Source organism: Pinus tabuliformis, chromosome 6 (genome assembly GCF_031772625.1).
Source record: "Pinus tabuliformis cultivar Carrire ecotype Pingquan chromosome 6, CPIR1, whole genome shotgun sequence".
NCBI classification, from domain to species: Eukaryota; Viridiplantae; Streptophyta; class Pinopsida; order Pinales; family Pinaceae; genus Pinus; species Pinus tabuliformis.
In genome coordinates this window covers 99,529,114-99,542,275 of record NC_142292.1, presented here as the reverse complement: position 1 = coordinate 99,542,275, position 13,162 = coordinate 99,529,114, and the positions used below count along the sequence as shown (strand labels likewise).

The window sequence follows — 13,162 nt, the reverse complement described above, 5'->3', positions numbered from 1 at the left end:
TGCACAAAAAAATAGAGAAAGAGCACACTGCTTTGATACCACTAATCCGAATTTAAGAATGGAACGAAATGAAATATAGCTTTAAAATCAAACATAAAGATACAGTGAAACTAAACTTCATTTAATAAATAGAATTGCTAAAGCCTAAAACTATATACATGTAGAATGAAAACAAACTAGCTTGAATGGTGGTAGCTTATCTCTAAGAAGAGATGTGACAGCTACACGTCTTCCTGAACTATGTTACAATAAGGCTCAAAGGCCTTTTTATCAGGAAGAAATAATGAAAAACTCTAAACATCCAAAACCCTAGCCCTAGGAGATGAAGTGCCAAAGGCTTATGGGCCCCGATGGGGTAAGTTGGAATGTTGACTTCCCAAGGTCGTAACTTTGGCATACAATCTCCGTTTGGCGTGCACGATAACCCATTAGAAAGGTCTATTCGAGGAGAACACTTTTCGACGGTAAATGTCGGTCAAAGGCTTTGTTTTTTCCGTTTCCCCAAACAACGCCGTTTAGGGCCTCAAAATAGCTCTGGAAGTTTAGGACTTGAAAATTGCCAAAATAGGAAAATTATGCTGTGAGTCAGTGGAATAGGTGGTTGGCTGCCAACATCCACCTGGATTAGTCATTTTGTCTCTAATAGCCTCACTGACATATGCTTCCAAATGTATTGATTTCTTTAACATCCAATATGTTTGGATGATTTTCATAGAATCATTAATACAAACAGAGTCATACTCATACTAGTATATGTTGAAGTTGTAACTAGGTTCGGTCTTCATAATGTCATTGATGTATTTATTATATTTATGTCTTTCAAAGCATGTTCTTCATGCTTAGAGTCAAAAGAACTTATTATGAGTCAAAATAAATATATATTAAACCTGTCAAGTGTCATTTATCTCTCCAAGATGCCAAGTCGACCCTCAAGTCGGCTCAGCTACATGTGACACCCATTCATTTATAGGGAAGACTATATATAGCCTATTCACAATTTCACATACCTCAATTGGAGCATACATCACAACATCCAGGTAATCTATTTTCTGAAGTATATAAGGAAGGAATAAGGCTGAAATTCAGAAGGACAAGGAGAGATTTGTATACCATTGCTCAAGCAAGAAGAGAAGATTAAAAGAATAGTTCGAGTCCCTATAATATCCTCTCGTGGAATCCGAAATTTTCTGATGCATATTTTTCTATGGACAAGTGAATTTTCTGAGGCACTATATTTCTGGACTATGCGAGCTACAGGAAGACCATCACCTCTGTATAATGCAAGCAACAAGAAGACTGCCATCTCTATATTGGTTGACTATCCTGTGAACAAAGCAATGCAGAATTTGAGGTTTGACTTGGCACTTAGTACTTGGTCTACTGGTCAATTCATTTATGACTTGGATTTCTCCTGTTGATGCAGATTCTATAAGGAGAGGATTGGTGGGTTTTACCCTTGTGTGTTTTGCCCTAGCCTCTAGCCTATTTCCTCGTGTCCCTTATCTTTTTATGCATTGTATCTATATAATTGCTTGATGACCGAATGTATGAAGTAAATACTAAAAGGAAAAACATACATACACTGTCACAAGTAACTATCATGTTAAGAAGTTCTTGTTTGCAAAGCGAATTTTAACATAGTATCAAAGCTAGGAACAAGGTTCAATTTTTTCTTTGAGATCTGGCCAAGACTATGAAGAATGTACTCACCTGAAGCCGAGTTTGAATAAAGAATTTTCTGTGGTTGACAACTGAATTTCCATTGAAGAAGAAACCTAAATCAGGCCTAATTTTACCCTTTTTCTACATAACGAAAAAGGTCTTGGTTGGTTGTTACAAGAGGGCCGAGAGGCCTGTATGATTGCGAGTTGGAGGCCCGAGTAGCCTCAGAGAACAACAAAGATATGGTGAATCTATTGGGCTGACAAAAGGACTACTACAAGACGAGGCTAGGGTTACCGCAGGTCTGTAATATGACCATAGTTTGAAGGTTGAAGTCTGTGACATTATCATGCAATGCCAGACAATTCAATTGTATAGGCTTGTATTGATCCAAACTCTTTTGGAAGGCATAATACTATTGCGTTCTGAGACAAATCTCTATAAAGTCTGAAGTTACATGATACATAGAAACTGAACTTTCTGAATCGAGTTACAAGTACAAAATTCTCGCATGATCACAGTGTGAATTCTAGCATATACAATTTTTGTTTGACTGTCAGATGGAGGCAGGTGGGTACAATGGATAATAGGAGATTGAATCACAGATATTCTCATTGGATTCAAAGTACCCAATTTTTGTTGGCCTCATATTGTCAGTTTAAGATCCCCACTCCCTTCACCATGTCAAGAATTTCTAAGCTGCCCATTCAAATTCAGTATGGTATCAATTATCACACCACCATTATTTCTTCTTCATCCAATTTTGTTAACTGAACCTACAAATGACAAATATGAAGCTTGTTCACACTAGTCAGCAAATCAGTAAAATGCTTTTGGAAGAAAACGCTGGATATATTGTAGGGATCGTGTATGAAGTTGAGGCGATGGACTATGAAGGATCTTATGGGATGTCAATGTGATTGGAGAAGAATTCCTATATTAGAATGTTGATGTTGTTGTGTGAAGCCAGATCTGAAGTCTAATTTGTGTGGTTTACAATAGTAACAAATTTTATATACCTATGGAAACAAGTCTATGGAAAAAGTCCATCATTGCAATGAAACTAAATAAGAAAGTTGTGGTCTCTAAAGTTGAGGAAAGATCTGAAGGTTTTGAACATAAATTGCTATTTGAAATCTGAAGAATGATCTGAATCTATGGCATCATAAGTATAGTAGACTGCAAGGAGCTGATCTATATATCTTTTGAAGAGCTTGAAGAAATTATGATTTGACACCGTATTTGAAGGAAGAAAAGGAGGGCAGGTAATACTTCTCACACTATGCAATATAAAAGGTATGTATGATATTTTTGTTCTTGCAACCAATGATCTAGGTTAATTATATTGCATAGAAGGCTCAATCTACTAAATTATGAAGAATCTAGGGAATAACATGTAGAGTAAGCTAACAATCTTATGCTCCTTTGAAAGATATCGACGCATAATAAAAGAATCTACATAGGTATATTGAGGTTGTGTCCATACTCTTGAAGACGATAATCAATGCGTTAGTATTTGGATTCTTTACTTGTATATGAAGGCTAAGTTTTGTAGATATTCAATGATGAGTTCCATTTCATAAATAAAAGTTATGTCAATAACAACTCCAGGGTTTTGTAGCTAACTCTTTAGTATGCTAGTAGAACTTGCAAATCTGGAATATGGCAGGTTTCGAAGGTGTTGTATATTGAAGCATCTAGGGTTCGCAAACTCTATAAAAGGTTGGAATTAGAAAACCCTAGGAGAAAAACCATAGAACTAATAGTTTCCAATGTAAGAAGAAGCCCTAGCTTTTGAGAATGACAAAAATGACATCATGTTGATGTGATGACGAGGTTGGTGAAGAGGTCCAAGATTAAGAGGGAGCTGACTTTCCTCGAAAGATAAGTACTCTACATCTTCTTTTTTTGATTACTACCGTTGCTATTGTCTTTACCTTTGGATAGTCTTATTTATACACTTTGCCTAATTATATTTGTTCTTCCATAACCTTTCCTAATAAAGTTTGCAGACCAAGACTTGACAACAGATGAAAGAATGGGAAGAACGTAGCAAAGCACAAAGATTTTCCTGAATTATTAAAGAACGTGAATGAAGAAAGAGAGAACAATTTGAAGTATTAAATTTAGCATGCACCTTATAACAACATGAAGGTTCTCCCAGTAAGAGGGAGAGGATCATATTAAGACGATTGCCTCAGTTAAAAGCGTTATCCCAAATTTCAAAGAAGCCTCATGATTAAAGAAGACCTCATACTTTGGGAAAGAAGGATTCACAAGCCAAAGGAAGAAATATTGACTTCAGAGGGAGCTGGAAGCAAAATTTGACATGAAGGACCTTACAACTTGGGACGTGAGGATACTTTGATTAGGTTGACAATGCTAATGATGAGTAGAGATAATTCTGATGGTTGGAATTTGGCATGGTTTCTTGGAAGAGCATGAAGCAGGATTCTGTTGCACTGTAGAGGAAGACGATATGGTAGTTTATACAATTAGTTGTGAAGTATTTTGGCTTTGTAAAATGTTTGATGGACTATTGAGACATGCTGGATTCAATTGTGATACTCTACAAAGATTGTCGGAGAACCTAGTTTTTCATGAAAGGTCGAAGCACTTTATGATTCGAGATATGATGCAGATAGGAGCTGAGAAGTTACAATGGATCTCCACGAACGAACATGTAGCCTATGCATTGACGAAGACCCTTCCTAAGGGATAGGATGAGTATTTTTGAGACAAGCTTGGGCTTGTGGATATCTCCTCCCTGGTTGAGAGGGAGTGAGAATGGACACCTTTGTTTTCCATGTGTCATGTACTATGGCCAGGACTAACAACGGTAAGTCTAGTGCATGAACACAGATAGGGAGAATGATGGATTGGATAACCATCTTGGATGAACATTCTTGAGTCATGTACTGTGACTAGGACTAACAACTGTAAGTCAAGTATATGGACATGGTTAAAGAATGGTCCGGTGGATGAACTTTTCCTTGGGATTAGGAGGAAATGGTCCTGTGAGGACATACCTTGGTGAACCTAGGTGGGTTATGTGCTTTGAGAGGCGGCGGTGTCCTATTGAATGCCTCCCAACATTGTGCTCTGATCTAGTGGTGATATAGAGCTTACTTGTCAAGGCCTTGGTATTTTGATAATGCTGGTTATGATGATGTTATCATCATTGATGCTTATCAATCCAAATCCTTCCTTATATGAATATTTCAACTTGAGACTATCTTGTTGAGCCATTATGAATACCTCCCTAGTTAAGAGGGAGCGTTGAAGTTGTAACTAGGTTTGGTCTTCATAATGTCATTGATGTACTTATTATATTTATATGTTTGTCAAAGCATGTTTTTCATGCTTAGAGTCAAAAGAATTTATTACGAGTCAAAAGAAATAAATATTAAATTTGTCAAGTGTCATTTATATCTCCAAGATGCCAAGTCGGCCCTCAAGTTGCCTCAGCTACATGTGACACCCATTCGTCTATAGAGAAGACTACATATAGCCTATTTGCATACCTCAATTGGAACATACATCACACTATCCAAGTCATCTATTTTCTGAAGTATATAAGGAAGGAAGAAGGCCGAAATTCAGAAGGACAAGGAGATATTTATATATCATTGCTCAAGCAAGAAGAGAAGATTAAAAGAACAGTTTGAGTCTCTATAATATCTTCTTGTGGAATCCAAAATTTTCTGAGGCATACTTTTCTGTGGACAAGCGAAATTTCTGAGGCATACTTTTCTGTGGACAAGCAAATTTTCTGAGGCACTGTATTTCTGGACTATGCGAGCTACAGGAAGACCATCACCTCTGTATAATGCAAGCAACAAGAAGACTATCATCTCTGTGTTGGTTGACTATCCTATGAACAAAGCATGGCAGAATTTGAGGGCTGACTTGGCACTTGGTAATTGGTCTACTGGTCAAGTCATTTATGACTTGGATTTCTCCTGTTGATGAAGATTCTATAAGGAAAGGATTGATGGGTTTTCCCCTTGTGGGTTTTGCCCTGGCCTCTGGCCTAATTTCTTGTGTCCCTTGTCTTTTTATGCATTGTATTTGTATAATTGCTTGATGACCTAATGGATGAAGTAAATACTAAAAGGAAAAACATATATAAGCTGTCACAAGTAATTATCATGTTACGAAATTCTTGTTTGCAAAGTGAATTTCAACTGTATATGCCTTTGGAAGACAATCCCCACTATACAGTTCTTTATTTTGCAACTTGACCGAGATGTTTGTTGATTCATTGGATGTATGATATAATGTTGTGATGAATGATTTAAGCAACAACAAATGCAAGCAAGGGTGTATTTATGGATGGATAGAGTGGTTGATGGGTGAGTGGTATTTTGTGTGTGAATTGTTTGAATATAAAATACTGTCCTAATGGTGGCCCACTTTGGAAGTTAATATCTTGAATCTGAAGGAGTACTGAGCTTTTGACCCTCATTCCACAAGTAATTCAAGTGTCTAAATATTTTCACTTTGATTGTTATGCAGGAGATTTCCAGCCTGAGTGTTGAGCCATGTCCTGGAGAATTTATCATTGTCACAGTGTTTGAAATACATAAATCAGAGGTGATGCCTTAGGAAGAAAGAAAGACATCTTTCAATCTGTTTTGCCTGGCCTCTGGAGTCTGGATACATCAAAATTTATTTTTTCAAATTATATGACAAAGGTTCACTGGTTGGAATTGATGCCTTTAAGTTTTGAAATATGTAGTACCAAAACAGTGCTTCTTAAAGTTTTAATTGTCATCCTTCTAGAAACCATGGTTGTTTTGCTTTGAACAGTACAAAGTGATTAGAGTACAAACTTGGTTTGAAAATGGAATCGTGTAATCTAGTGTGGATCAAAAGATGGTGACTTATCACATCAATGGAGGTATACTCGCCCTTGCTGGTTACGGATCACTCATCTTCTACTTGTGCAGGAAGGTTTACTGAATAGGCTCTGGTTCTTGGCTACTTGTGCAGGTGCCAGCTTTCATTGAGAGGGAAAATGAATTCCGCTTTTTAGTGGTATGATATGCTTTTGCATAGGAAGCGGCCCTTATCTAAGAGATGTTTAAGATGTGCTTTTAGGATTACAGAAATTATTATTCATGCAAGCAAGCTCATGTCTTTTTTGCGGTTTTTTTGATAATTCACATTATTAACAATGTGAACATTTGAGGAATTATATCTCAATTGGTCCACTAACTTCACGACCTCTTAAAACTCACTCGCTTACCTTATTATAACAGGTTGTTCCAGAAGATATATATGGGACGCCATTCTCTCACCCTTCTGTAAGATATCTCCTTTAGAAACAAAACATAATCTTTGAAACAAGATTTTAGGGTGTTAAGATTTTTTTTGTTTGTAATTTAGCTTCTCCACGTTATAATTTTCTCCTTATCTGGTTAATGAGTTTATAGTTGCATACAAGGAAACACTGATCTAACTTTATTTAACAGGTCGTCTGCTCTCGCTACAGTGATGAAGAATATCATCTTGTCCGGTGCAAAGGTGGGATGCTGAAAGTGTCAGTATGACTGAAAGTTATGTTCATGTTTATAAGGCCTACTGAAGTTTTCTAATGATTTACGATCTGTTGATTTCCTGCTCAATCTATTCAGATATCTTATACTGTTTTACAGGAAATGAGGAAATGTTTTTTCAACGTTATGGCCGTTACAATATTGACAAGATTTGGCGAGATGATATTCTTCCTTGTCGTGTGTACCTTCGTCATTGGTAGATTTCTCTTTCCAACTCTTGTGGTTGTCATGCGTTTGCATAGACAATACTTTCTTGAAGTAAAAACATGGTAGAGCATACTTGATGTCAAGAAATGAATATTCTCAGATGAGATTGAACTGTTCCAGGATCAGAAGTTCACTAACTGATGTATAAAACATGGTAATTCCAATAATATAATCAGCTTGATCTGAGCAATCCTCTTCTTACTCAATAGTAAGAAAAACTCAATGACTGCTACCTGCAAATCTGAGGATTGAAAGTCATGATATGTGCATATATACTTTGCAAAATGGTTCTGTACTTCAGGGAACATGTCTACTTTACCAGCAACAGAATATACATGATTCACAGGATGAAAAAATTGATGTACATGTTGCAAGAATCACATAGAATCTCAACTTTGAGAAAAAATGAACTTTGGTGTTTTATATGGGCACTTGGCTCAGAAGCTTTCATGAAGTTTTTTTGTTATCTTACAAAAACTTACGTGTTCTAGCCATGGCTGCAATCACTATTGAGTCAGCCATTTTAAATGAGCTTGTTACATAGCAAACAGTGGTTTTCTTCCTTTTGTTGGAGATGGATAGCAAGGCAAAGGCAAAGTGATGATGGGCAAACTTACCCAGCAGAATACAAGGCACTAAGTATTGAGTGGCATAGAATTTATACAGAGAAAGAAATGCGTTGTTTTTTACATTAGTAGTGGACATTATCAAACTCTAGGTATGGAGCACAGCAACACGAGGAAGAAGTTTCAATTCACTTGAGATCTGTACCTTTAGAGTAATCTTAAGTCAAGAAAGAGGGGGTGAAATAGAGAACCAATTGTGAACTTAATGGTTGAACTTGTCCAATATATGAGAGAGATGAAGTGGTCAAAACATGAGAAATAGATAACTGAATTACCACTTATCCAATCAAGAGATGTAGGCAGAATTAAAAGGAGCAAATTACTCTATTGAAGAGCAGTTAGGCAAGAAAGTTTTATGGGGTAATACAACATTTAGAAAAGAGACAAGGGATTGACAAAGAAGCTCAATCTATGGCTTGTAGTGGTTGGAAACATTGTAAAATCCCCACAGGATTAGTGTTGATGTTGTTGGTATCTTCAGAAGGTCTTCTACATGAGCTTGGTGTCTTAGCATGTAGGATATGGTTGATTGCCTCTTTAGGTGCTTGCTTGGTGGAGTAAGTGATTTATGACTTATTTCCTAAGTTTAACTTTTGGAAAGTACAATAATTAAAGTCAATTAATTATTCTGGACCATTAAGCCAAAGTACTAAGGATAATAATAAATTATTTAAGTGATTTAGACATGATCTCAACCGTTGATCTCAAGTGAGGCGAGATCTAATCTCGACTATCAATCACTTAGGAGATTAGGGTTAGGGATTTTCCATAATGACGTTATAAAATAAGCCTAAGGGAGAGTTGAAGAGACACAAGTGGAGGAAGTCATTTTCTCTAGACTGAGAAGCTTAGCTAGATTGAAGAGAAGGGAGGAAGAGTGCAGGGAAATTTTGAAAGTATTTCTAGGAGCTCGAGTTCAAGAAATTGAGAGGCCAAGTAGCTGAAGTGCAAAGGAGGCCGAGTTGTGGAGAGGCCAGTTTATCTAGTAGGCTGATTTTCTTGAGTGTGCAGGGGTTTTCCGAGGAGGAAAGGAGAGGGCCGATTTGATGGTGCCGGGGGCCGAATTCCTTGGGCCGATTTTTCCAGTGGGGGCTGAGTTACAAGTTTCGACAGTGCATTTTTATGTCTATTTTTCTCTGTGGGTCTAGGCCCAGATTTTCCCGAGGATTTTAATGAAGAAAATTGTTATGGGTGTATACTTACTATTGTGAGGTGATTAATCTCTTTGATTTTATTTTTCCACTGCAAATAATTTATTTCAAAAGTTAAATACCAATGATTTTATTTTCACAACAATTTAGAATTTTATTTAATAATTTTATGGGAATAAAAAATGTTGAGGTATAAATAAATATGGATTGGTATTGGAAATTTAACATGGTATCAAAACTCTCGAAAACTCTGAGAGAGAGATTTGTGATCACTAGGGTTTACAACAATAAATCATTTTTACAGCAACAAAATTATTTTAATTTTGTAGCTGGGGTTTTGTGGCCAAGATCAATTTGTGAAATGGCATCATTGAATAGTTTGAAACATGAAGACAGGTTGGATGGGGCCACTAATCATAGATTTGTAAAGTGTTGAACTAACTTTAGGAGATTCATCTGTTGTTTTTTTGTAACTATGGTCGGTCTTTATAATGTATTTTTGAATCATTTATGTATTTGTAAGCATGTTCTTCATGCTAAAACAAAATGAAAAATATTTTTGAGTCATGCCCCTTTTGGACTTTTAAAAAGAGAGAATTTGAATTTTTGAAATAAAAATTGTGGCTCCAAATTAGCCATGTCGGCCTCCTCCTAGTCAAGTTGGCCCTTCAAATACTTAGGTCGGCTCCTGCAAATGACACACCCATTCAACCTCAAGAAAAAACTATAAATATATGACATTTCGTCCTCCTCCAATGCCAAGCAAGCTTGCATCTTCTGAGGCAAGATCAGAGGTCTCAGGCAGTGAAGAAAGAGAGGTCTGAGGTAGGAAGAAAGATATTTCTAAGGTAGCTAAGAAGGATTATTTTGAGGCCAACGAGAGGTTACTATGAGGTAGCAAAAATTTGAGCGTCGAAGGTTGAATTTCTGAAGCAATGAATCTTTGGGAAAGGATGAATTAAATCTCTGTTAGATAGAAGCCTTGTGAAGAGACCTAATCTCTATGGAAAGACCCTCTTTATAGAAGGCATAAGGCAAAGTTTGATGCAAACCTAATCAAAGAATTTAGTGTGCATATTTACTTGACTAAGAGGATGGACCATGTTTGACCTAGTTGTTGACTTAGATGTATCTCTGTTGAATTGAAGAATTCTCTATTGAAAAGGTTGTTGGGTTTTCCCCATGTAAATCTTTGTGTGGCGATCTCTTTTTATGATCCTACTGTCTAAAATGTTATATGGTTGATGTCTTATGTATAATTTGCTTAATGATGAACTCATGGATAAGAATGTGCAAAAGAATTAAATCATTAAAAGAAATTATCAGTATAGAAGACTCGTATAAAATCAACATCATCATCCTTGCTTAACTTGTATGTGATAATCATAGGGGTACTAACTGATGCACATTTTTCCATTCCAAAATGCTTGAGCATCTCCTTGAGGTATTTGGTTTGGGCAATGAATATTCCTTTGTTGGTTTGAGAAACTTGTAGTCCAAGGAAGAAGGATAATTCTCCAATCATTGACATTTCAAATTCCTTTCATATTTCCTGGGCAAATTCATGACTCATATCATTTTTTTTGCTTCCAAAGATGAGATCATCCACATATACAAGTGTAATCAATAATGTGAAAATTCTATCACTGCAACATCTGATTTACTTTTCCTACTTATTCTTCAATAAGTTATTTATGAAATTCCTTCAATAAACATTAAAATAATTTCTCATGCAGATATCACACTGTAATACAGAAACAAACACATGTACAAGAATCATCACATTGACACAGATATTTTGGACAATAGTCCCCGGAAAAACCCAATGTGGGAAAACCGGTGCAGCAAGGGACGATTTTATTATTCAACAATTCTTTAGTACAACAGGGTGCCAAACTGGCTTACCCACAGAGAGAAAAACTCTCTAGCACTTCTCCTAGTCCCAGCGTCAGCTTGGCTGACCTCTGCGTGGATCCTAGACACTTTGCGTCAGCCCTAGGCCTCTCTGTGTCACCTATGCAGGCCCTCTAGTGACTGCGCAGTCTCCTGCTGCCTCTGCGTCTGCTTGAAATGCCCTACATCTGCCTCTCCTGCCTCAGCGTTGATCTCCAATGGCTGATCCCTTCTCTTTGTTCTATACTTGCTGCCTCCTAACTGCTCACCAGACCACTAGTTCGAATATCTCAGCTAACCCCGCTCCAGAAATTGAACTGACTAGTCTTCCTCAGTATATCCTCCAAGTGACCCTCAAGCCTCCTCTTATACTTTTCTCGTTGACAAATCAACGGTCGAGATTAAGTCCTAATTAACGACTAAGATTAACTCTGGCTTGATCCATGACTTTTGGACTCTTCTAACACAGTTTTATATTAATTCACATTAATATTTTATTTTCCCTCAGTTTAGACTTAGGGACTCCATTAAAAATATTAATTATTTTAATATCTCCCAAACTGTTTAGAATCTGTCCAAACCATTTCTGGGTATTGGAGATCTCATGTGCTTTAGCCTCTCCACCAATTTTTGTGGCTAGAGCACGTCCTATGCTACCCCAAATCAACACTCCCTCTTAGCGAGGACCATGCTCTAGTAATACTCCTCATTGAGTATCACCCTGATCATCCGGCATTGGTCCCTGCGCTGATGCTAAGCCTCCCTGCCCAACATCCTCTACACTGTTGCATCCTGTACTGCTGCCCATGGCTCTGCTACTGCCACTGCTGCATTTGTATGACAACTCCCTCTGCATCCGTGCTGCTGCTGGTCCTTTCTCCCAACATTGCATCCGCACTGCAACTCCCTCTGCATCCGTGTTGTTATCACTCCCATTTCTACTACTGAAACGGGTTCTTTACCATCCCCATCTTTTCCCTGAAGTAGTCAAACTTTGTCCTTCCAAGGGCCTTGGTGAGAATGTCTGCCACGTGTTCTCCTGTAGGAGTGTAACTCAACTATACAGCTCCTCGTTGGACATAGTCCCTGACAAAGTGACACCGAATATCAATATGCTTCGACCTATCATGAAACACTGGATTCTCAGAGAGCTTGATGCAACTCTGATTATCGCACATGATCCTGGTCGCCTCCATATTCCTTCTAAATAGGTTCACAAGCAGTTTTCTAAGCCATATGGCCTCACACGAAGCTGTGCTTGCTGCCATATATTCTGCCTCAGATGAGCTCAGAGCCACGAACTTCTGTTTCCTACTACACTAGGAGGTCATTCCTGATCCAATGTTGAAATAGTTCCCAGAGGTACTTTTCTGATCCATTGAACTTCCTGCCCAATCTGCATCAGTAAGTCCACTCAATCTGATATCCTTACTCCTGGTGTACAAGAGTCCATAATCGATTGTTCCCTGTAGATACCTAAGAACATGTTTGGCTGATGCCTAGTGAGCCCTCTTCAGTTCCACCATGAACTGACTGAGGGTGTTGACAGTGTAGCAAATGTCTGGCATGGTATTGACCAGACACATCAGGGACCCTATGAGCTGCTTGTATAAGGTGGGATCAACATCCTTGTCTTTTGATGCATAAATCTTCTTCCAGTTGGTAATCATTGGAGTAGCCATGGGTCTACAGTCCTCCATCCTGAATCTCTTCAAGATTTCTGTAGCATATCTCCCTTGCCCAAGGAATATCTCTCCCTTTCGCTGCCAAACTTCCAACCCGAGGAAATAATGCATTCGTCCCAAATCCTTCATATCGAATTCTGTGGCTAGATTCTTCTTGCAATCCCCGATGAGCCTGGATGATCCTATCAAAAAGAGATCATCCACATACAATACTAAGATTAGCGGCTCATTTTCTACAACCAGATAGTAGAGATTTGGATTTGTGTCACTCTTGACAAATCCCATCTTCTGCAAGTAGCCATTGTTTCGACCATACCATGCTCTAGGTGCCTGTTTCAGCCCATACAAGGATTTCTTCAACCTGCATACATGAGACT

The 13,162-nt window shown here is 37.8% G+C and overlaps 1 protein-coding gene across 3 annotated transcripts in view; it reads left to right on the top strand.

The window, feature by feature from the left end:
• Positions 1 to 13,162, top strand: part of LOC149257443 (uncharacterized) — a 93,751-nt gene that overhangs the window by 14,042 nt on the left and 66,547 nt on the right. For 2 of the 3 annotated variants that reach the window (XM_089414314.1, XM_089414313.1), the window contains 5 exons: positions 6,181 to 6,258; positions 6,658 to 6,702; positions 6,927 to 6,971; positions 7,140 to 7,191; positions 7,323 to 7,419. In XM_089414314.1, coding sequence (XP_089270440.1) covers positions 6,181 to 6,258; positions 6,658 to 6,702; positions 6,927 to 6,971; positions 7,140 to 7,191; positions 7,323 to 7,419 — 317 coding nt within the window. The remainder of the gene's footprint in view (positions 1 to 6,180; positions 6,259 to 6,657; positions 6,703 to 6,926; positions 6,972 to 7,139; positions 7,192 to 7,322; positions 7,420 to 13,162) is intronic. The other variant, XM_089414316.1, reaches the window with a different exon arrangement.